The 24,344-nt window shown below is 48.9% G+C and overlaps 1 protein-coding gene across 1 annotated transcript; it reads left to right on the top strand.

Moving 5' to 3' along the window:
- On the top strand, nucleotides 1-23,917 carry LOC144507616 (adhesion G protein-coupled receptor E3-like). The gene is made up of 7 exons (XM_078234769.1): nucleotides 1-49; nucleotides 3,205-3,239; nucleotides 6,882-6,981; nucleotides 9,315-9,410; nucleotides 12,115-12,293; nucleotides 13,855-14,022; nucleotides 23,717-23,917. The coding sequence occupies exons 2-7, from the start codon at nucleotides 3,222-3,224 to the stop codon at nucleotides 23,915-23,917; spliced, it is 762 nt and encodes a 253-aa protein (XP_078090895.1). The 5' UTR covers nucleotides 1-49; nucleotides 3,205-3,221.
- The last annotated feature ends 427 nt before the right edge of the window (nucleotides 23,918-24,344 follow it).

Here is a 24,344-nt window from a genome sequence, read left to right as displayed (position 1 = left end):
ATCGCTTGGTTTCTTCTCGTATCGTCGGACAACAACACAAGCTGCCCTTGTGAGTCACAATGTTTCAATCAAATTTATCTTTAATCTTTAAATGCAGATCCGGGAAATCGGAATTTAAAATGGTGTTTGGACATGTGGTTTGGAAAGGTGTGAGGCTAATGTTTCAGGACCATCGTCCTTTTGACCGAACCCCACTGAGGTGATGCGTTTGGGGTGGGTGTGAGGTTTAACCTCAAAAAATGGACAAGTTTGGGTCCCGTGGGCTTATTGAAAATGTGAGTCTTAAAGCGGACTCGCCCACTTCTGCGACGGAGGTGTTTTTAAGTTTATTTATTAGTGTCACAAGTAGGCTTACATTAACCCTGCAATGGGGTGGCACAGTGGTTAGCGCTGCTGCCTCACAGCGACAGGGGCCCGGGTTCGATTCCCGGCTTGGGTCACTGTCTGTGCGGAGTTTGCACGTTCTCCCCCCCGTATCTGCGTGGGTTTCCTCCGGGTGCTCTGGTTTCCTCCCACACTCCAAAGATGTGTGAGTTAGACGGATTAGCCGTGCTAAATTCTCCATTTGTGTCAGGGGGACGAGCGAGGGTAAATATGTGGGGTTGTCAGGAAAGGGCCTAGGTGGGATCATTGTCAGTGCAGCATCGATGGGCCGAATAGCCTCTCTCTGCACTGTAAGGATTCTATGATTCTATTCTATGAAGCTATTGTGAAAATTCCCCTAGTCACCATACCCTAGGGCCTGTTCATGTACACTGAGGGAGAATTTAGCACAGCCAATGCACCCTAACCAGCACGTCTTTTGGAGTGTGGGAGGAAACCCACGCAGGCACGGGGAGAACGTGCAGACTCCGCACAGACAGCGACCCAAGCCGGGAATCGAACCCTAGCGCTGTGAGACAGCAGTGCGAACCACTGTGCCACCGTGCCACCCTCTTAACGGGCAAACAATCCACTCCAAGGGTGGGACTGGAACTTTAAGTGTTATAACAAGGCATTGTGCCTTGTAGTTATTCATTTCTTGAGATTTAGGGTCAGGTTTTAAAAGTCTGCAGCACAGAAAAAGGCCCTTTGGCCCATCGGGCCTGTACCGGTCAAAGACAAACCAGCCAAAACTTCTAATTCCAGTCCCATCAAACCCCTGAGGCTGGAATTTCCCACCCGAGGTCATGACCTTTCAGCAATTTTTCAAAATGTCCGCCCCACTTGTGGCGGGCCGGTTTGGAAAACTGGAAAATCTACCCCCTTGTTATGGATCGTAGGGTTTCCTGAATCTCGTGAATCCTCAGAGGTGAGGGGATCCAGGAAGTGAGGGGTAAGTGTGTTGTTCCCCCTCCAACACCATCGCCCTGCTTTGGCCAATACTCACATTTTCCCTGGTTGACTCCAATCTCAGCCGTTGGGGTTTCGAATCACTCCCAACCCTCTTCTCCCACCTCCAGGGGACTCCTATTCCGACCCTTCTCACTCAGAGCCTGTGGCCCAGCCAGACTCCTGGCTGCCATCCAGAGATCCTCCAATTACCCCATCCTTGTGATTGCCCACCTCTGACCCAGATCAACCCCGCACATCACTCCCAAGCCCGCCGGAGACCACTGGGGCAACCTTTTCCTTGCAACCTGCGCCAAACGTTCCACGCCCGTCTGGAAGCCAAGTCCGTCACGGATCAGGCTTCCCACTGGGGCTCCCGATCGATGACTCCACAAGGCACGGTGGTACAGTGGTTAGCACTGCTGCTTCACAGTACCCGGGACCCGGGTTCGATTCCCGGCTTGGGTCACTGTGTGTGTGTGGAGTCTGCACGTTCTCCCCATGTCTGCGTGGGTTTCCTCCGGGTGCTCCGGTTTCCTCCCACATTCGGAAAGACGTGCTGGTTAGGGTGCATTGACCCGAACGAGCGCCGGACTGTGGCGACTAGGAGAATTTCACAATAGCTTCATTGCAGTGTTAATGTAACCCTTACTTGTGACTAATAAATAAACTTACTTAAAAAGAGACAGACTGTCAAAATTTTTCATCTGGCACTCACCAGGACAGACACAAGAATACCGAGTTTCAAAGGGAGCATGCCGGGTGCCGATTGGTTGGCAGCTCAACCTGAATGGGTTGAGGCGTTGCCATGGAGAATGCACAATGGAACTACAGTTCCTTACTCACCTCCCTCCACCCCTTCAACTCACCTTTGTTTAATACCCAATGCCAGGACATGTTCCTTTCTCCTATCATGGACGTGTCCTGCTGTATGGATATTTATAGTATCTGGAATTCTATTCTTTGCTCCAAGTCCTGGGTGACCCTTGGCTTACTAACCTGAACTTCCCTTCACCCCTCCAGCACTCCCGGTAAGCCAGATAAGATAGAATCCAGCCCTGCTCATTAACACTGCTTCTCTCTGTATAGAAGCTACCCAATGTGCTGAGTCTCTCTAGCATTGTCTCTCATTATCTAATAAAATTCTTTATTTTAACATGGATTGCCCTCTTAAATTTAGTCATCTATGAAGTCAAGACAATGATAGAGAAGTTCTGCGCAGCTCGACTCTAGACTAATGCTTAATGGCTGGCATGGTGGCACAGTGGTTAACACGGCTGCCTCACCGCGCTAGGAACCTGGTTTGGGTCACTGTCTCTGTGCAGTCTGCATGTTCTCCCCATGTCTGCGTTGGTTTTCTCTTGTGCTCCAGTTTCCTCCCACAGTCCAAAGATGTGCAGGTTAGGGAGATTGGCCATGCTAAATTTTCCCTTAGTGTCCAATGATCTATAGATTAGGAGGATTGGCCATGCTAAATTGCCCCTCAATGTCCAGAGATGTGCAAGTTAGGAGGATTGGCAATGATAAATTGCCTCTTAGTGTCCAAAGATGTGCAAGTTAGGTGGATTGGCCACGCTAAATTGTCCCTTAGCATCTGAAGATGTGTAGGTTAGGTGGATTGGCCATGCTAAATTGCCCCTTAGTGTCCAAAGATGTGCAGGCTGGGAGGATTGGCCATGCTAAATTGTCCCTTAGTGTCAGGGGGATTATGAGAGTAAATACTGGGGTTACAGGGATAGGGCCTGGGTGGTTGTTGTTGATGCAGGCTTGAGGGGCCGAATGACCTCTTTCTGCACTGTCGAGATTCTGTTCATGTCAATAGTACTTTAATCCTTTTTTATAAATTGCTAATTATAAATAACAAATCTCAAACTAATTCTATTTCTGTTCAAGGGCTGGGTTTTAATCCGATGAAAGCAGGATGCAAGGTAAGTCTTAAAGCTTGACCGTTGTAACACAAATCACTCATACTTTCCCTCAGTCATCACGGTCAATTTGTGCTGGTTTCCATTCCACTTTAAAGTCTATCAGATGTAACAGTCTGTCCTTATTTAATTCCGTTCCTTCAACCAACATTTCACCCCATCCCACCTGGACATTGTGGCCTAGAAGCTGGGCTTCGCAAAACCCATTTTTCAGGAGCTTTTTGGACAACTAAAACTCCATCATGGCAGACAGGAAGTGAGCTCACTTGTCCAGTGGGAGGTAACCCATCCGCCATATTGTGATAAGGGAATCACATGTGTTCTCCACCCAAATTCTTTTTTTATTCATTTACAGGATTTGGGCATCGCTGGCTAGGTCCAGCATTTATTGCCCATCCTTAATTGCCCTTGAGACAGTGGTAGTGAGCTGCCCTAGTGTCTGTAGATGTGTAGGTTAGGGTGATTGGCCATGCTAAATTGCCCCTTAGTGTCCAAAGATGTAGGGGCGGCACGGTAGCACAGTGGGTTAGCACTGCTGCCTCACAGCTCCAGGGACCTGGGTTCGATTCCCGGCTTGGGTCACTGTCTGTGTGGAGTTTGCACATTCTCCTCGTGTCTGCGTGGGTTTCCTCCGGGTGCTCCGGTTTCCTCCCACAGTCCAAAGATGTGCGGGTCAGGTTGATTGGCCATGCTAAAATTGCCCTTAGTGTCCTGAGATGGGTAGGTTAGAGGGATTAGGGGGTAAATATGTAGGGATATGGGAGTAGGGCCTGGGTGGGATTGTGGTCGGTGCAGACTCGATGGGCCGAAGGGCCTCTTTCTGTACTGTAGAATTTCTATGATTTCTATGATGTGGGCAACATACCAGCTTGAGGTCCTTTTGCCAACACTGGCTTTGCCTTCTGGGAAGTTGCTGCCATCATGGGAAACTAAGTAGACCTGTGGATCACCTGTAGGCCCAATTGCAAGGTAAGTAATTGACATGAATATGAAAACAGACCAGTAGATCATGAGTCAGTGATGGGCAATCTTCGACCTAAGGCCCACATGTGGCCCATCTGGTTCTGAGTGCAGCCAATGAGACATTGTGTTGACTGTTCCCCGCGCGCGGGGTTGCCACATTCCGCTGATTCCCGTCCGTGTAGTTTATTTCCTCCCGGTGCGACTGAAGCGATTCGCACGTAACGCGAGGGTGAGTGAAGTGAGGTGTGTGCCGATTGCTCACAACACTGACTGTGAGAGCCGAGCGCTCCCTCTGTGCCCAAAGCATCAATATTCCTTCTGTTTTTACCGTTTGGAGTTGATGACAGTTCTATTAATGTATAAATAAAGAAGCGTTTCCTATAACTCGTTATAAAATATTCGGTGTGTATTAAATGTATTTAATCTTATTCACGGGGTCAGGGTTAGTGAACAAGCCCCATTTCAGTCTTGTGACCCACTGAGCTGAAGGAGGGCCACTCACGCAGCCCAGTCACCAGCCTAGATTGCAATTGCTGTCATAAGATGGAGGAGCAGAAGTGGACCATTCGGCCCATCGAGTCTGCTCCGCCATTCAATGAGATCATGACTGATCTGATGTGATAATCCTCAACTCCACTTTCCCGCCTTATCCCCATAATCTTCGATTCCCTTACTGATTAAAAATCTGTCTGTCTCAGCCTTGAACACACTGAATGACCCAGCCTCTACAGCCCTCTGCGGGAAAGAATTCCACTGATTCCTCTGAGAGAAGAAATTCCTCCTCACCTCTGTCTTCAATGGGCAACCCCCTCACTCTGAGATTGTTCCCTCTGTCTCAGCCTTGAACATACTTAATGACCCAGTCTCCACAGCCTTCTGCAGTAAAGATTCTACTCAGTTTTCCTTCAGCTGTCCTGCTGGTTACCACCTCAAAGGTAGATGGAGAAGGCACGGCGGCACAGTGGTTAGCACTGCTGCCCCACAGCGCCAGGGAGCCGGGTTCGATTCCAGGCTGGGGTCACTGTCCGTGTGGAGTTTGCATGTTCTCCCCGTGTCTGCGTGGGTTTCCTCCCACAGTCTGAAAGACGTGCAGGTTAGGTTGCATTGGTCATGCTAAATTCTCCCTCAGTGTACCCGAACGGGCACCGGAGTGTGGCAATTAGGGGATTTTCACAGTAACTTCATTGCAGTGTCAATGTAAGCCAACCTGTGACGCTAATAAGTAACAATAAAAAAAATAAAGATCTATACCTCGCTGAGGTAAAATGACTAAAAGGAGGCACTCTGCGCCATTAACCAGAGCCCTGGAGTACCCTTGGAGCAGAATTGTACCTGGTTTCCACCCACATTTGTTCCGGGGAGATCTCATGGGTTTTGGGGGTGGGATGTTATGTTTTACCCCACCTCAGCCTTTCTTAGCAGTTGAATATCAAAGCACTGACCATGCGTAAGGGACTGGTTAACACAAAAAATAGATACTTGATTTATTGAGGATCTGAGAAATTGGTCATAGTGTTACACAGCTGATACCGTTATTATACCATTGGGAGCGGTATTACACATTGTGCAATCATCACCGAACATCCCCATTTCTGATCTTCTGAGGGAGGGAAGGTCATTGATGAAGCAGCTGAAGATGGTTGGGCCGAGGACACTACCCTGAGGGACCCCTGCAGAGATGTCCTGGAGCTGAGATGACTGACCCTCCACAACCACAACCATCTTCCTACATACCGGGTATGACTCCAACCAGTGGAGAGTTTGCCCCCTGATACCCATTGATTCCAGTTTCTCTAGGGCTCCTTGATGCCACACTCGGTCAAATGCGGCCTTGATGTGAAGGGCTTTCACTCTCACCTCACCTCTGGAATTCAGCTCTTTTGTCCATGTTTGAACCAAGGCTGTAATGAGGTCAGGAGCTGAGTGACCCTGGCGAAACCCAAACTGGGCGACACTGAGCAGGTTATTGCTGAGCAGGTGCACAGCACTGCTGATGACCCCTTCCATCACTTTACTGATGATCGAGAGCAGACTGATTTGGCGGTAATTGGCCGGGTTGGATTTGTCCTGATTTTTGTGTACAGGACATACCTGGGCAATTTTCCACATTGTTGGGTAGATGCCAGTGTTGTAACTGTACTGGAAGAGCTTGGCTAGGGGAGCGGCAAGTTCTGGAGCACAAGTCTTCAGTACTATTGCCGGAATGTTATCAGGGCCCATTGCCTTTGCAGTATCCAGTGCCTCCAACCGTTTCTTGATATCACGTCGAGTGAATCGAATTGGCTGGAGACTGGCATCTAAGATGCTGGGGACCACTGGAGGAGGCCAAGATGGATCATCCACTTGGCATTTCTGGCTGAAGATTGTTGCGAATGCTTCAGCCTTATCTTTTGCACTGATGTGCTGGGCTCCTCCATCATTGAGGATGGGGATATTGGTGGAGCCTTCTCCAGTTAGTTGTTTAATTGCCTGGTTGCTGTCTTCCGACATGGTGCGGAACAATGCATGATGACAGCTGGGATCTGTAAATAGTTAAAGATAACAATAATGCATTCATGTTTAAATATACAAGCCTCAAGATGTCATTATTGAGACACCTAAAGAATTCATACTACCAGAAGGGAGTTACAAACAGGGTTGAGTCTTGAAGAACCTTCACTAACACACTCCCTTTGTCAACAGGACTTTAATCTGTATTTTCCAGCACTCTACTGCGAAACAGATGCAGAAAACTTTAACATTTGCATCGCGAAATCTTCTTATGATCCTTCCAATAATACAGGTGAGAAAGTGGAACTCGCTACCACACACGGAGTGGTTGCGAGGAATAATCAAAATTGCATTTAACAAGCGAGGAGCAGCACGGTGGCACAGTGGGTTAGCACTGCTGCCTCACAGCGCCAGGGACCCGGGTTCGATTCCCAGCTCAGGTCACTGTCTGTGCGGAGTCTGCACGTTCTCCCCGTGTCTGCGTGGGTTTCCTCCGGGAGCTCCGGTTTCCTCCCACAGTCCGAAAGATGTGCTGGTTAGGGTGCATCGGCCGTGCTAAATTCTCCCGCAGTGTCCCCGAACAGGCACCGGAGTGTGGCGACTAGTGGATTTTCACAGTCACTTCATTGCAGTGTTAATGTAAGCCGACTTGTGACACTAATAAATAAAATTTTGCTTTAGCTGAAATTGCGTGAGGCAGAAAGTAATAGATGGATATGCTGATTGAGTCAAAGAACGAAGAACAGTACAGCACAGAAACAGGCCCTTCGGCCCTCCAAACCTGTGCCGATCATAATGCCCTAACTAAACTAAAAATAAAACCTTCTGCCCTTTCCCGGTCCGTATCCCTCCATCCCCTCCCTATTCATGGACCCATCCGGATGTCTCTTAAATGTTGTTAATGTGCCTGCTTCCACCACCTCCTCTGGCAGCGCGTTCCAGGCACCCACCACTCTCTGTGTGAAAAACTTCCCCCCGCACATCTCCCTTAAACTTACCCCCTCTCACCTTGAACCTGTGCCCCCTTGTAATTGACACTTCTACCCTAGGAAAAAAGCCTCTAACTATCCACCCTGTCTGTGCCTCTCATAATTTTGTGGACCTCTATCAGGTTTCCCCTCAGCCTCCGTCTTTCCAGTGAAAACAATCCCAGTTTATTCAATCTCTCCTCGTAGCCAACGCCCTCAAAACCAGGAACATCCTGGTGAACCTTCTTTGCGCTCTGTCCAAAGCTTCCACATCCTTCTGGTAGTGCGGTGACCAGAACTGCACGCAATACTCCAAATGCGGCCTAGCCAAGGTTTTATACAGCTGCAACAAGACTTCCCAACTCTTGGGGCGGAATTCCACCGGCACATCTGCCTGAGTTTCGCACGATCCCACCCAAGGCCAACAGAAAATGCCGTTCTCCGAGCCTCACCCGCCCCCAGAGTCGGGGCGGCGTGCCGGTAAAATTCTGGCTTTGCACTCAATGTCCCAGCTGGTGAAGGCAAGCATGCCATATGCCCTTCTTCATCGCCTTGGCCACCTGTGTTGCCACCTTTAAGGAACAGTGAATCTGCACGCCCAGATCCCTCTGTATGGGTTCTGCCATTTACAGTATAATGCACACATGGTGTTAATTATTTGGGGCGATAGTTTCAAGGGGATGATTTTCTATTCAAGATAGTGGCCGGAATTCTCCGGCCTCACCCGCAGCTGGGATTCTCCAGTCCCGCTGCAGTGAACAGAGATTTCGCTGAGCGCCAAATTCTCTATTACCGCTGGCAATGTTACACGGCTCCGCAGCGATAGCAGGACATATGTAGTTTTGTTCTACTTTTCACAACCACAGCTAGGCTGCAGAAAGAGGCCAGTCGGCCCATCGAGACTGCACCGACAACAATCCCACCCAGGCCCCATCCTCATAACCACACATATTCCCCCTGCTAATCCCCCTGACACCAAGGTGCAATTTTGCATGGTCAATCCACCTAACCTGCACATCTTTGGAGTGTGGGAGGAACCCGGGTTCGAATCCCACCAGGGCAGATATTTAGGCTCTGAATTTAATCTGGAATTCAAAGTCTAATCAAATGATTGTCATTTAAAAGTAAATCCATCTGGTTCACTAATGTCCTTTAGGGAAGGAAATCTGCCGTCCTTACCCGGTCTGGCCTACATGTGATTCCAGAGCCACAGGTTGAGTCTAACTGCTCTCTATAATAGCTACTCAGTTCAAGGGCAATTAGGGAAGGGCAACATGTGTTTGTCTCATGGATACAATACCAACATAGGTGGCACAGTGGTTAGCACTGCTGCCTCACAGACCTGGGTTCGATTCCCGGCTTGGGTCACTGTCTGTCTGTGTGGAGTTTGCACATTCTCCCCTGTGTTTGCGTGGGTTTCCTCCGGGTGCTCTGGTTTCCTCCCACAGTCCAAAGATGTGCGGGTTAGGTTGATTGGCCGTGCTAAATTGACCATAGTGTCAGGGGGATTAGCAGGGTAAATAGGTGGGGTTAAAGGGACAGGAGCTGGGTGGGATTGTGGTCGGTGCAGCCTCGAAGGGCCAAATGGCCTCCTTCTGCACTGTCGGGATTCTATGGACAACTCACTGTTACCTTTCTACCTCATGGTTTTTTTCAGAGTCCATTCGCCCACTAGATTTTGGAGTAGTGAATCTCTCCACCAGCAACAACAGTTTGGAAATTGATTGGAAAGAAATGAAAGCAGCATATTCTGGTAAATGTGCTTTTTCAGTGACACTTTGAGAAGATAAAATGTATTTGGAGATTGTTTTATCCCCCATGTGTAGCTTCGGATGTGGAATACTTCCCACTGTGAGACAGGGAATCTTTTCATCTAATGGACACCCAGGCGGAGTTTAATGCTGAGTAAAGCTCTTTCCATTCCGCCCATGTCACCTTGCCACACACTCAACCTTTTTCTTGTTCCCTCAGCAACCCTGCTCCTTCCAAAGTCTGCTCCTCCCACAGTGTGAAAGACCGTGCTGGTTAGGGTGTGCTAAATTCTCCCTCAGTGTAACCTGAACAGGAGTATGGCGACTGGGGGATTTTCACAGTAACTTCATTGCCGTGTTAATGTAAGCCTTACTTGTGACTAATAAGTAAACTTTAAAAGATAAACCTAAACTTTTAAACTTTTCCTTTGTGTTCCTGACAAAATTTGTGGGTGTGCACCGTGATAGGAAGGGCGGCCTTCCTATTACTGTACTGCCCAGCCCGGGCATACAGGGAGTCTGTGACCTGATTGACACAGGTGTGCCCAGCTGACTGGGAGACGCCACAGACATCTCCGCTAGGGGTCTGGAAGGATAAAAGTTCAGAGCGGCCGTCAATTTGACAGTGACTGAGAGTGGGTGCCCCCCCCCCCCCCCTCACCTCCTGCCTCTAGGTGCCAGGTCCTGCAACAGATTGCACAGGTGTTGCGTTGTCTCCTTTTGGAGTCAGAGACGTCGGCGACACACGGTGTCCGACATCTGTTCAAATGGCACTCGCGCACGGAACTGCCGGGGTCTCCGCTCACTCCTTCTCCTCCCACTGGGTGAATGGTGGCCACATCCTGCCTCTGGTGGCCACCTCCCTCTACTCCTACAAGTGGTAAGGCCTGGGCCTCCTGCGCCTCCTCCTCAGCTCCAACAGCAACCAAAGGAACAGCAAGATCGATTGATTGCATCACAAAAGCCATTTCGTCACTCTGAAGGAGCAGGGAGGGAGATGGAGAGGAACACATTTAGAGGTTAAGGAACACTGCTTGCCCCGAGCCCAGCAACAGTCACTGTCCATACTGCCAATTCCCACCCCCCAGCCACATGCTCCCCAGAATCACAGCTCCTTGAAAAGTTGAGAGGCTGCAGCAGTGCAATGTGCAAGGGCTTTGTGCACATCCTTCAGCTGGAAGAGTGCTGAGTGCACTAGGACCCAGCAGCATCCAAAAGACCCGAGGTCAGTGCTGAGACCCGGGTCCGTGCTGCGAATCAGACACGGTGCTCAGCAACAGACACCCCCTCCCCCAACCCCCTCACACACTCGCAGAGCCCCCACTGACACAAGAAACAAAATGGCCGCAACAAAATGACCCCCTGTGAGCAGCAGAGAGCCATTGGATGCTCGTCGCTTACCTCCTCACTAACCCTCACGCTCCGCTCGAGTCGGACTTTTATGGAGCATGTTTATTTCACGCCGATTCCAGGTTGACGAACGCAGTGTTAAAGGGGGAAATGCCGTAAAGTTGGACGTGCAGCCTGTTAAGTCAATTGAAATGCATTTAAATGGTGGTCGTGCCCGTTTCGGGCGCAGTCCCGATCGCGGCCATTTTTGGGCCTTGGTAAAGGGGGAACCGGCGCGGAGGCGGGTGCGGATCGCACTACTCGCCTGACGCCCGACTTTGCCAAGTTTTCGCGCCCGTAAACGCGATGGTAAAACAGGCCCTCTGCCTCCAAGGTGTCAATATTTTTTTTGTTTTTACCATTTGAAGTTGATGATCATTCCATTAAGATATAAATGATAAAGCGCTTCCTGTAACTCTTTATGAAATATTCAGTGTGTATTAAATGTATTTAATCTTATTCATAAGGACATGGTTAGTGAACAAGCCCACTGACAAAGGGTCAGAGTCATAGAGGCTTACAACATGGAAACAGGCCCTTCGGCCCAACTTGTCCATGCCGCCCAGTTACCATTCAGCCAGTCCCAATTGCCCGCGTTTGGCCCATATCCCCCTATATCAATGGAGCCATCTAGATGCTTTTCAAAAGACAAAATTGTACCCGCTTCTACTATTACCTCTGGCAGCTCGTTCCAGACACTCTGAGTGAAACAATTGCCCCTCTGGACCCTTTCGTATCTTTCTCCTCTCACCTGAAGATGAAGGAGGGCCACTCATGCAGCCCAATCACTAGCCTAGGTTGCCCCTCACTGCATTACAGCTGCGTACTGGATGCTCCACTAGACCAGTGTGTATTGGGAGGGGGGTGGGGGGGGTGGAGGTTGGGGGAATGGCGTGTGGTAGTGGGGGGATGGGTACGGATTCTTTTGTTTTCAAGATTCCAAATTAACAGTATCCCAACAAGCCTTTGCCTTTCGAACTGGTGAAGGAGAACTTGACTCAATGTCAGAGATTTAAGGTGCGAGGGGCAAGGTTTAAAAGAGATGTACAAGGCAAGTTTTTTTACACAGAGAGTGGTGGGAACTCGCTGCCGGGGGAGGGAGTGGAAGCGGATACGATAGTAGGCTTTAAGGGGCGTCTTGACAAATTCATGAACAGGATGGGAATAGAGGGATACGGTCCCCGGAAGGGTAGGGGGTTTTAGTTCAGTCGGGCAGCATGGTGGGTGCAGGCTTGGAGGGCCGAAGGGCCTGTTCCTGTGCTGTAATTTTCTTTGTTCTTTGTTCTTAACGAAGCTGCCATCCTTTTCTGTGCGCAGGTGGGGACATTTTTGCCTTGATCACTTACACTGGAGTCTCAGCGATCAAGAACATATACTTTTCAATGGATAATGTCCAATCTAGACTGCCACTGGTCAGTAATATAGCAACAGTCATTAGCAACAGGTCACAATGTCTGCTTTCTTCAAACCTCAGCATGAGATTCCGCAGGAATGAGGTTTGTGAATTTGTCTTAAATTGATTTGATTTGATTTATTATTCATAGGATCCCTACAGTGCGGGTGGCCGATCTGCATTGACTCTCTGACAGGGTACCTTACCCAATATCTCCTTCACCCTACACCCATAACCCCACACATTTCCCTTGGCCAATCCACCTCACCTGCACATCTTGGGACACTAAGAGGCAATTTAGCATGGCCAATCCACCTAACCTCCACATCTTTGGACACGAAGAGGCAATTTAGCATGGCCAATCCACCTATCTTACACATCTTTGGATACTAAGGAGGAATTTAGCATGGCCAATCCACCTAACCTCCACATCTTTGGACACTAAGAGGCAATTTAGCATGGCCAATCCACCTACCTACACATCTTTGGACACTAAGAGGCAATTTAGCATGGCCAATCCACCTAACCTCCACATCTTTGGACACGAAGAGGCAATTTAGCATGGCCAATCCACCTATCTTACACATCTTTGGATACTAAGGAGTAATTTAGCATGGCCAATCCACCTAACCTCCACATCTTTGGACACTAAGAGGCAATTTAGCATGGCCAATCCACCTAACCTCCACATCTTTGGACACTAAGAGGCAATTTAGCATGGCCAATCCACCTAACCTCCACATCTTTGGACACTAAGAGGCAATTTAGCATGGCCAATCCACCTAACCTCCACATCTTTGGACACTAAGAGGCAATTTAGCATGGCCAATCCACCTACCTACACACCTTTGGATGCTAAGGGGCAATTTAGCATGGCCAATTCACCTAACCTGCACATCTTCAGACTGTGGGAGGAAACCAGAGCACCCGAGGGAAACCCATGCAGACACAGGGAGAATGTGCAGACTCCACACGGACAGTCACCCGAGGCCGGAATCGAACCTGGGTCCCTGGCGGTGTGAGGCTGCAGTGCTAACCACTGTGCCACCGAGCCGCTGGTGATTGTCCCCTTAAGGGCAACACAGCAAAGTAAGGGACAATCACCTCATTCACCCGCCCCGGTCAGCTGTAGCCCACCCATCCCTCCCTCACCCCCCTCCCTAGTTTGAGGATAAGGGGTAAACCTTTTAGGACTAAGGTGAGGAGAACTTTCTTCACCCAGAGGGTGGTGAATGTGTGGAATTCACTACCACAGAATGTAGTTGAGGCCAAAACATTATGTGATTTCAAGAAGAAATTAGATATAGTTCTTGGGGCTAAAGGTATCGAGGGATATGGGGGGAAGGGGAGGATCAGGATATTGAATTTGATGGTCAGCCATGATCATAATGAATGGCGGAACAGGCTCGAAGGGCTGAATGGCCTCCTCCCGCTTCTAGCTTCGATGTCATCTCTCCAGATCATGTTAGTTTGCTCATTCTTTTAACCGGGGCAACAGAGATAGATAGGTTCTTGATTAATAAGGCGATCCGGAGTTATGGGGATGAGAAAAATATCAGCCATGATTGAATGGCGGAGCAGACTCGATGGGCCGAGTGGCCTAATTCTGCTCCTATGTCTTATGGTCTTATTTCCTAACTCTTGTGTTATCCCATCTCAAATAGAGTTCAAAGGTTGAAGACGTTTTCTGTGCTCATCTGAGTAATGACAATTATCCAGTGGTTTGGACGAGAGATGGTTGTCAGCTGCTTCATAAGAACAATACGCACGTGATCTGCAACTGTAACCAGATGTCCACCTTTGCCGTGTTGGAGGTGCTGAAGTCCACTGAGGTACAGTCATCATTTCGTTTACTGAGGGCGGACTGGAGAGAAAAGGGGTGAGAGAACCCACTTATTAATACATTCTCTGGGATCCAAGAGAAGTGATCTCGTTGAATCTGGTCAAATTCTGAAGTTTCTGAAGAAAATTCTGAATTTCTCCGCTGTTTGGCCTTCCATTCTCTTCATGGACAGCCATTAGCAGCCTTTCCCCTGGTTTCTGTGGCTATGACTCATCTTTCATTCCCGCCCCCTGCAGCGTCAATATCTCCCACTTTCTATGCCTTTTGGCTTTGACAAAGGGTCATCTGGACTCGAAACGTCAGCCCTTTTTTCTCTCCTTTTAGACCTGCTGAGATTTTCCAGCATTTTCTCTCTTGGTTTAAAATTCTCAGTTCATAAGTTCAAAACTTCATAAGACATAGGAGCAGAATTAGGCCATTTGGCCCATCGAGTCTGCTCTGCCCTTCGATCATGGCTGATATGCTCCTCATCCCCATTTTCCTGCCTTCTTCCCATAACCCTTCAACCCATTACCAATTAAAAATGTCTAACTCCTCCTTAAATTTACCCAGCATCCACCGCACTTTGGGGTAGCGAATTCCACAGATTCACAACCCTTTGGGAGAAGTAGTTTCTCCTCAACTCTGTTTTAAATTTGCTGCCCCTTATCTTAAGACTATGACCTCTCGTCCTAGAATGCCCACCAGTGGAAGCATCCGCTCCACGTCTACTTTATCCGTAGCTTTTATCATCTTGAATACTTCAATTTGATCTCCCCTCATTCTTCTAAATTCCAGAGAGCATTGGCCTACACTCTACAATCCCGCTTCCTACGACAAACCCCTCATCTCCAGAATCAATCTGGTGAATCTACAAAACGCTCTTCAAAACCAAATTCTGAAGGGGCTTGATGGCGTGAACGCTTAGATTGTTCCCCGCTGGTGTGGGGTTCAGAAAACACAGAGGCGTGCGGGCCGGGGTTTTCCAGCCCCGTCGCGTCGGACACCCATGGGAGCTGGCCGAAGGTCCATTGATTTGGACCAGCTCCAAAAATCCCAGCCACGATGATAAGGGGGTCGACCACTCGGGATTGGGGTGAGGAGGAATCGTTTCACTCAAAGAGTTGGGAAATCTTTGGAATTCTCTTCCCCTGGACTCCCCATCACTGAAGGCTGGCACGGACAGATTTCTAGGGCGGGATTTTACGGCTTGCTCGTCCCGAAACCATACAAATCCCGCCCGAGGTCAGACTTTCCATGGTCCGCCCCTCACCTCGCTCCGATTCCCATGGCAGGTGTGACGGGAAAATTCTGGTCCTTGTCTCTCGAGGCAATGCGTGAAGGCAGGCGGGGAGGCCCCAGATTGGCCATAATCATAAGAACATAAGAACATAAGAAATAGGAGCAGGAGTAGGCCATCTAGCCCCTCGAGCCTGCCCCGCCATTCAATAAGATCATGGCTGATCTGATGTGGATCAGTACCACTTACCCGCCTGATCCCCATAACCCTTAATTCCCTTACCGATCAGGAATCCATCCATCCGCGCTTTAAACATATTCAGCGAGGTAGCCTCCACCACCTCAGTGGGCAGAGAATTCCAGAGATTCACCACCCTCTGGGAGAAGAAGTTCCTCCTCAACTCTGTCTTAAACCGACCCCCCTTTATTTTGAGGCTGTGTCCTCTAGTTTTAACTTCCTTACTAAGTGGAAAGAATCTCTCCGCCTCCACCCTATCCAGCCCCCGCATTATCTTATAAGTCTCCATAAGATCCCCCCTCATCCTTCTAAACTCCAACGAGTACAAACCCAATCTCCTCAGCCTCTCCTCATAATCCAAACCCCTCATCTCAGGTATCAACCTGGTGAACCTTCTCTGCACTCCCTCCAATGCCAATATATCCTTCCTCATATAAGGGGACCAATACTGCACACAGTATTCCAGCTGCGGCCTCACCAATGCCCTGTACAGGTGCATCAAGACATCCCTGCTTTTATATTCTATCCCCCTCGCAATATAGGCCAACATCCCATTTGCCTTCTTGATCACCTGTTGTACCTGCAGACTGGGCTTTTGCGTCTCATGCACAAGGACCCCCAGGTCCCTTTGCACGGTAGCATGTTTTAATTTGTTTCCATTGAGATAGTAATCCCATTTGTTATTATTTCCTCCAAAGTGTATAACCTCGCATTTATCAACGTTATACTCCATTTGCCATATCCTTGCCCACTCACTCAGCCTGTCCAAATCTCTCTGCAGATCTTCTCCGTCCTCCACACGATTCACTTTTCCACTTATCTTTGTGTCGTCTGCAAACTTCGTTACCCTACACTCCGTCCCCTCCTCCAGATCATCTATATAAATGGTAAACAGTTGCAGCCCGAGTACCGATCCCTGCGGCACGCCACTAGTTACCACTAGTTACCTTCCTCCAACCGGAAAAACACCCATTTATTCCGACTCTTTGCTTCCTGTCGGATAGCCAGTCCCCAATCCACTTTAACACACTACCCCCAACTCCGTGTGCCCTAATCTTCTTCAGCAGCCTTTTATGGGGCACCTTATCAAACGCCTTTTGGAAATCCAAAAACACCGCATCCACCGGTTCTCCTCCATCAACCGCCCTCGTCACATCTTCATAAAAATCCAACATGTTCGTCAAGCACGACTTTCCCCTCATGAATCCATGCTGCGTCTGATTGATCGAACCATTTCTATCCAGATGCCCTGCTATCTCCTCCTTAATAATGGATTCCAGCATTTTCCCTACTACAGATGTTAAGCTGACCGGCCTATAGTTACCCGCCTTTTGTCTCCTTCCTTTTTTAAACAGCGGCGTAACATTAGCCGTTTTCCAATCAACCGGCACTACCCCAGAATGTAACGAGTTTTGATAAATAATCACTAACGCATCCACTATTACATCTGACATTTCTTTCAATACCCTGGGATGCATTCCATCCGGACCCGGGGACTTGTCCACCTTCAGTCCCATTAGTCTACCCAGCACTGCCTCTCTGGTAACATTAATTGTATTAAGTATTTCTCCTGCTGCCAACCTTCTATCGTTAATATTTGGCAAACTATTTGTGTCCTCCACCGTGAAGACCGACACAAAAAACTTATTTAAAGACTCAGCCATATCCTCATTTCCCACTATTAACTCCCCCCTCTCGTCCTCCAAGGGTCCAACATTCACTCTAGCCACTCTATTCCTTTTTATATATTTATAAAAACTTTTACTATCATTTTTTATATTAATTGCTAGCCTAGCTTCATAGTCTATCCTTCCTTTCTTTATCGCTTTCTTAGTCTCTCTTTGTTGTTTCTTAAATTTTTCCCAATCACTTGTTTCTCCACTATTTTTGGCCACTCTGTACGCAGCTGTTTTTATTTTAATACTCTCCTTTATTTCCTTCGTTATCCACGGCTGGTTCTCCCTTTTCTTACAATCCTTGTTTTTTGCTGGAATATATTTTTGCTGAGAACTGAAAAGGATCTCCTTAAAAATCCTCCACTGTTCCTCAGCTATCCTACCTGCCAGCCTGCTCTCCCAGTCTACCTTAGCCAATTCATCCCTCATCCTATCATATTTCCCTCTGTTCAAACAGAGGACACTGGTTTGAGACCAAACTTTCTCCTCTTCCATCTGAATCAGAAATTCGACCATATTGTGGTCACTAGACCCAAGAGGGTCCTTCACAATAAGATCCTTAATTCTACCTACCTCGTTACTCAATACCAGATCCAAAATAGCTCGTTCCCTCGTCGGTTCCGTAACATGCTGTTCAAGGAAACTATCCCGACAGCATTCTAAGAACTCTTCCTCCATTCCACCCTTACCGACTTGAGTCTGCCAGTCAATGTGCATGTTGAAGTCCCCCATGATTATTGCCGTTCCGTTTTTACACGCATCCCTTATCTGCTTGTTTATAGCCCTCCCTACCTCAACATTATTATTCGGGGGCCTATATACCACACCTACTAGTGTCTTTCTCCCTCTACTATTCCTCATCTCTACCCATAACGATTCCACGTTTTGTTCCTCAGAGCCTATGTCATCCCTCAGTACTACCCTGATATTATCTCTTATTAATAGCGCGACCCCACCACCTTTTCCTTCCTGTCTATTCTTCCTAAACGCCTGATACCCCTGGATATTCATCTCCCAGTCCTGGTCACCTTTCAGCCACGTTTCTGTAATGGCCACTAGATCGTACCCACTTGTGCTGATTTGCACCATCAACTCATTCACCTTGTTCCGAATGCTTCGTGCATTCAGGCAAAGTGTCCTTATTCCAGCTTTTATCTGGACCCGCTTTGATGAGTCGCGAACACCCTCTCCCTCTACTCCCTTATCTAAATTACCGCCTTCATTCACTTGCACCCTCTCCTCTACCATTAATTTTGTAATTCCCCTTACCCCTGCATCCTCCCCCCCATCAATTAGTTCCTTGATCCTAGTCAACTCTTCTAGCTCCCCTCCCCCCAACCTATCTAGTTTAAATTCTCCCCAGTAGCCTTAGCCAACCTACCGGCCAGGATATTGGTCCCCGTGTGATTCAAGTTCCATCCGTTTTTTGTATACAGATCACCCCTGCCCCTAAAGAGGTCCCAATGGTCCAGGAACCTGAATCCCTGCCCCCTGCACCAGTCCCTCAGCCACACATTCATCCTCCACCTCACTCCATTCCTGCCCTCACCTTCCCGTGGCACAGGCAGTAATCCTGAGATTACTACCTTTGCTTTCCTCTTTCTCAGCTGTCTCCCTAATTCCCTGTACTCCCTTTTCATGACCCCTTCTCCCTTCCTACCCACATCAGCGGTACCAATATGTACCGCTACCTCAGGCTCCTCTCCCTCCCACCTCAGGATTTCCGGGACGCGACTAGCGACATCCTGGATCCCAGCCCCAGGGAGGCAGACCACCATGCGAGAATTCCGCCTACCTCCGCAGAAACGCCTGTCTGTCCCCTTCACCATCGAGTCCCCGATTAATACCGCCTTCCTCCTCTTTTCCTTAGCCCTCTGAGTTACAGGGCTGGACTCCACTGCGGAGACACGGCCACTGCTGCTTCCCCCAGGCGGGCTGTCCCCCCCAGCAGTACTCAAGCAGGAGTACTTGTTGTGCAGGGGCAAATCCACCGGGGTGCTCTCAACCACCCTAGCCTTACCCTTCCTGGCCGTCACCCACTTGGCCTCTTCCCGTGGCCCTGGTGTGACCACCTGATGATAGCTCTTGTCTATCACCTCCTCATTCTCCCTCATCAGCCTAAGATCCTCGAGCTGTAGTTCCAGCTCCCTAACACGGTCCCTCAGGAACCGCAGCTCGACACACCCCTCACAGATGTGGATGTCCGGGAGGCCAGATGCCTCCAGGACCTCCCACATCCTACACTGGGAACAACACACTGGTTTCACACTCATACTGGACACTTTATGTCAAGTAAGACAGTGAAAAGTTAATAAGAGTGTAAGGAAACAAAAACTCACCCCTGCTCGTCCAAGCCCTGTGAGCCAAAGCCCTGACAGCTCACTCAACTTCCCACTCACTCTACTGCCCGCTACGATGCTGCCCGCTGTATACTTTGGTGCACTTTTAAACCCTCCAAAAACTTCCCCTGGCCACTCCTGGCCTGACTTCCGGTTTTGAAAAAAACCTCTGATTTTAAACCCAAAATTAACTGAAAAAATAAATAATTAATTACAGTCAGAAAACCCACTCTCTTACCCTCAGCCTGCTCCTGGGAATAATCATATTGGATGACACAGCAGACTCGATGGGCCAAATGGCCTGCTCCTGCTCCCGCTCCTATTTCTTGATCAACTGTCTTGGCTTGAGAAAACTCACACCTCTTTAACCTGTGATTATCCCTCTCTCCTCTCGCACGGTCCATACCTGTAAAGACTTGATTAACTGTAAAGACTCGCATTCCAACCATTATCTTGTAATTGAGTCTGTGTCTATATATGCCCTGTTTGTGAACCCAACTCTCCACTCACCTGATGAAGGGGCAGCGCTCCGAAAGCTCGTGCTACCAAATAAACCTGTTGGACTTTAACCTGGTGTTGTGAGACTTCTTACTGTGCTTACCCCAGTCCAATGCCGGCATCTCCACATCATGAAATCTTGATCTAATTTGATTTGATTTATTATTGTCATGTGTACTGGGATACAGTGAGAAGTATTGTTCCTTGACAGACAAACATACTGTTCATAGAGTAGAAGGAAAGGGAGAGGGTGCAGAATATATTAAAGTTAAAGTTTATTTATTAGTCACAAGTAAGGCTTACATTAACACTGCAATGAAGTTACTGTGGAATTCCCCTGGTCGTCACAGTCCGGCGCCTGTTCGGGTCAATGCACCCTAACCAGCACGTCTTTCAGAATGTGGGAGGAAACCGGAGCACCCGGAGGAAACCCACGCAGACACGGGGAGAATGTGCAAACTCTACGCGGACAGAGACCCAAGTCGGGAATCGAACCCGGGTCCCTAGCGCTGTGAGGCAGCAGTGCTAACCCACTGTGCCACTGTGCCGCCCATATGATGTTGCAGTCATAAGGTTGGTGAATTCGTCAGCCTTTGTAGAGTCAACCCACAAAGGAGGAGACCATTCGGCCCAGCAGGCTTGTTCTTGGAAATAATCTGACCCTTCCTTCTATCCCAATGGCCTTGACAACTATTTATCCCAATTCCCATTTGGAAAGTGCCTTTGATTTCAGTCCCTTTCTGGCAGCGTATTCCAGGTCAGAGCAACCCAACGGAATAGCATAATTTGGAACTCCCTTCCCAATCCTGTCCACATCTGGAATGTTTCTTGAGAGTTCTCCTACTTTCTGCCATGTTTGTTGACTGTTCCATCACTGAAGTGCTTCTATCTTTCTCTTGTGGGACACACACACACACACACACACACACACACACACACACACACACACACACACACACACACACACACACACACACAGCACTCGGAAACGGGAGGAGCCCACTTGACCTCCAGACCTGGTTTCACCGTCCAATTCGATTAAGACTGATGTTGGGCTTCAGTTCAACCTTCCCCGTTTCCCCATATCCCTGGTTCCCTGAGCGGGATGATGTGGAGATGCCAGCGTTGGACTGGGGGTGGGCACAGTAAGAAGTCTCACAACACCAGGTTAAAATCCAACAGGTTTATTTGGTAGCACAAGCCGCTAGCTTTCGGAGCGCTGCCCCTTCATCAGGTGAGTGAAGAGTTGGGTTCACAAACAGGGCATATAAAGACACAAACTCAATCTACAAAATAATAGTTGGAATGCGAGTCTTTACAGGTAATCAAGTCTTTACAGGTACAGACAATGTGAGTGGAGAGAGGGTTAGGCACAGTTTAAAGAGATGTGTATTGTCTCCAGACAGGACAGTTAGTGAGATTTTGCAAGCCCGGGCAAGTCGTGGTGGTTACAGGTAGTGTGACATGAACCCAAGATCCCGGTTGAGGCCGTCCTCATGTGTGCGGAACTTGGCTATCAGTTTCTGCTCAGCGACTCTGCGCTGTCGTGTGTCGCGAAGGCCGCCTTGGAGAACGCTTGCCCGAATATCAGAGGCCGAATGCCCGTGACCGCTGAAGTGCTCCCCAACAGGAAGAGAACAGTCTTGCCTGGTGATTGTCGAGCGGTGTTCATTCATCCGTTGTCGCAGCGTCTGCATGGTTTCCCCAATGTACCATGCCTCGGGACATCCTTTCCTGCAGCGTATCAGGTAGACAACATTGGCCGAGTTGCAAGAGTGTGTACCGTGTACCTGGTGGATGGTGTTCTCACGTGAGATGATGGGGGGAACTGATCGAGATGTACAAAACTATGAAGGATATAGATATAGGAAGAAACTTTTCCCCCTTAGTAGAAGGGGGATCATAAACCAAGAAGGGGCAGGAGATTTAAGGTAAGGAGCAGGAGATTTAGACAGGATGTGACGAAAAACCTTTTCACCCAGAGGGTGCTGGGAATCTGGAACTCGCTGCCTGAAAGGGTGGTAGAGGCGGGAACCCTCTCAACCTTTAAACAATTTAAACCCAACACAACATTTAAGAAGCATTCAGATGAGCAACTGAAACATCGGAGCACACGAGGCTTGATCCATTAAATCTCACAGTGCCCCTACTGTGTAGATGGAAGCCTTTCGGCCCATCGAGTGCGAACCGACTTTCTGAAAGAGATGGCCCACATACCTCCGCCCTCGCCTTATCCCTGTAACCCCCGCGCATTGAGCCAGCCTACTCAATTTCACCCCCTCCCCTCCTCTCGTAGATCAGCTCTTTCAGCCGGGGAATCACTCTTCCAGCCGCACACTCTCGAGTGAAAGTCGATCATAGAATCTTAGAGAGGTGTTATGGCACAGAAAGAGGCCACATGGCCCATCACGTCCGTGCTGGCCAAGAATCTACTCCCCCCCGCACCCCCCTCTCCCCTCCCCACCTCCCTCCCAGCCTAATCGTGCCTTCCAGTGCTCGGTCTGTATCCCCACAGGCTACGGCACTTGAAGGGCAAATCCAGACCACCCTTTTAAATTAGTTGAGGATTTCTGCCTTTACTAACCCTTCAGGTAGTGAGTTCCAGAACCATCCCCTCCTCCCGCATCCCCCACACACACACACACACAACCCTCTGGATGAAAATCATTTTCCTCATCTCCCCCCCCAATCTTTCCCCCGTATCATTTTGAACCCACGACCCCCGAGTCATTGTCTCCTCTGATCAAGTGAATAGGCCCCTCCCCATCCCCTCTATCCGGGCCCCTCACAATTTCCCTCCCCTCGATCGAATCTCCCCTCAGCCTCCTCTGTTCCAAGGAGCACAGCCCAAGGCAATCCAATCGCTGAAGTGCTTCTATCTTTCTCTTTGTGGGACACACACACATAATACTCAAAACCGGGAGGAGCCCACTTCACCTCCAGAACTGGTTTTGCCAGCCAATTCGATTCCGCATCGCTGCAGGCTCCCAGTCCTGGGTGGCAACATCTTCTCTGTGCCCTCTTGAGCGCAATTACATCCTTTGCTATCCTTCCTTAGATGTGGAAACCAAAATTATCCACGGGTGTGGTCTCATCCAAGCCTCCCCCTGACCCCATACTATTGCTAAGACTTCCTTCCGAACATTAAGACCTTCTTAAAGTTTATTTATTCGTGTTAACCACTGTGCCACCCTAGTGCTGAAGCTGTGCATCCTATCTTATTATTTTGTCAGCGTCATAAGTAAGGATTACATTAACACTGCAATGAAGTTACTGTGAAATTCCCCGAGTCGCCACACTCCTGTTCGGGTTACACTGAGGGAGAATTTAGCACGGCCAATGCACCCTAACCAGCACGTCTTTCGGACTGTGGGAGGAAACCGGAGCACCCGGAGGAAACCCACGCAGACACGGGGAGAACGTGCAGACTCCGCACAGACAGTGACCTGAGCCAGGAATCGAACCGGGGTCCCTGGCGCTGTGAGGCGGCAGTGCTAACCCACTGTGCCACCACGCCGTTGAAGCTGTGCATCCTATCTCTCTGTAGCAAAGACACCCAAATCCCTCTGAAGATTGACGTTTAAAAGTTTCTCAACATTTGAATTTTTTTTAGGCTGCAGTGGGGTAGATAGAGAGAGAACTGGTAAGGCGGATCAAACAGTTACCTGTTAGACACTGAACATTTCACTAATCAGGTATTTCCATTGGCTGCAGAATGTTTTGGAAACTATGAAGACAGTTTCGTCCAATTTACAAACTCATGAGAATGGAAATACAAGCAAAGCACAGCTTAAAGCCATCACAAATCTTCTGGAGAATATGGAAAGTGTCTCCCACTTAATGGCTGCTGATGCCATAAGGCTAGGGGAGATGAAGATAAAATCAGAAATTCTAGGTAACCTTAAGAAAATGTGACAAGAAGTTGTATTCTGGTAGGATTGGTGTAAACAATGTGAGGAAAAAAATGCAGGGCTAATGTTTACTGATTCCCTTTCAAACCATCCCATGGTGCCTCACTCAAACCATCCGATAATGCCGCCCTCAAACCATCTCATAGTGCCTCACTCAAACCATCCCATACTGCCTCACTCAAACCATCCCATAGTGCCTCACTCAAACCATCCCATAGTGCCTCACTCAAACCATCCCATACTGCCTCACTCAAACCATCCCATAGTGCCTCACTCAAACCATCCCATAGTGCCTCACTCAAACCATCCCATACTGCCTCACTCAAACCATCCCATAGTGCCTCACTCAAACCATCCCATAGTGCCTCACTCAAACCATCCCATAGGGCCTCACTCAAACCATCCCATCGTGCCTCACTCAAACCATCCCA

Source organism: Mustelus asterias, chromosome 19 (assembly GCF_964213995.1).
Source record: "Mustelus asterias chromosome 19, sMusAst1.hap1.1, whole genome shotgun sequence".
NCBI lineage: Eukaryota > Metazoa > Chordata > Chondrichthyes > Carcharhiniformes > Triakidae > Mustelus > Mustelus asterias.
Note: the sequence above shows the minus strand (reverse complement) of the source record. Positions and strands in the feature narration are given on the sequence as shown.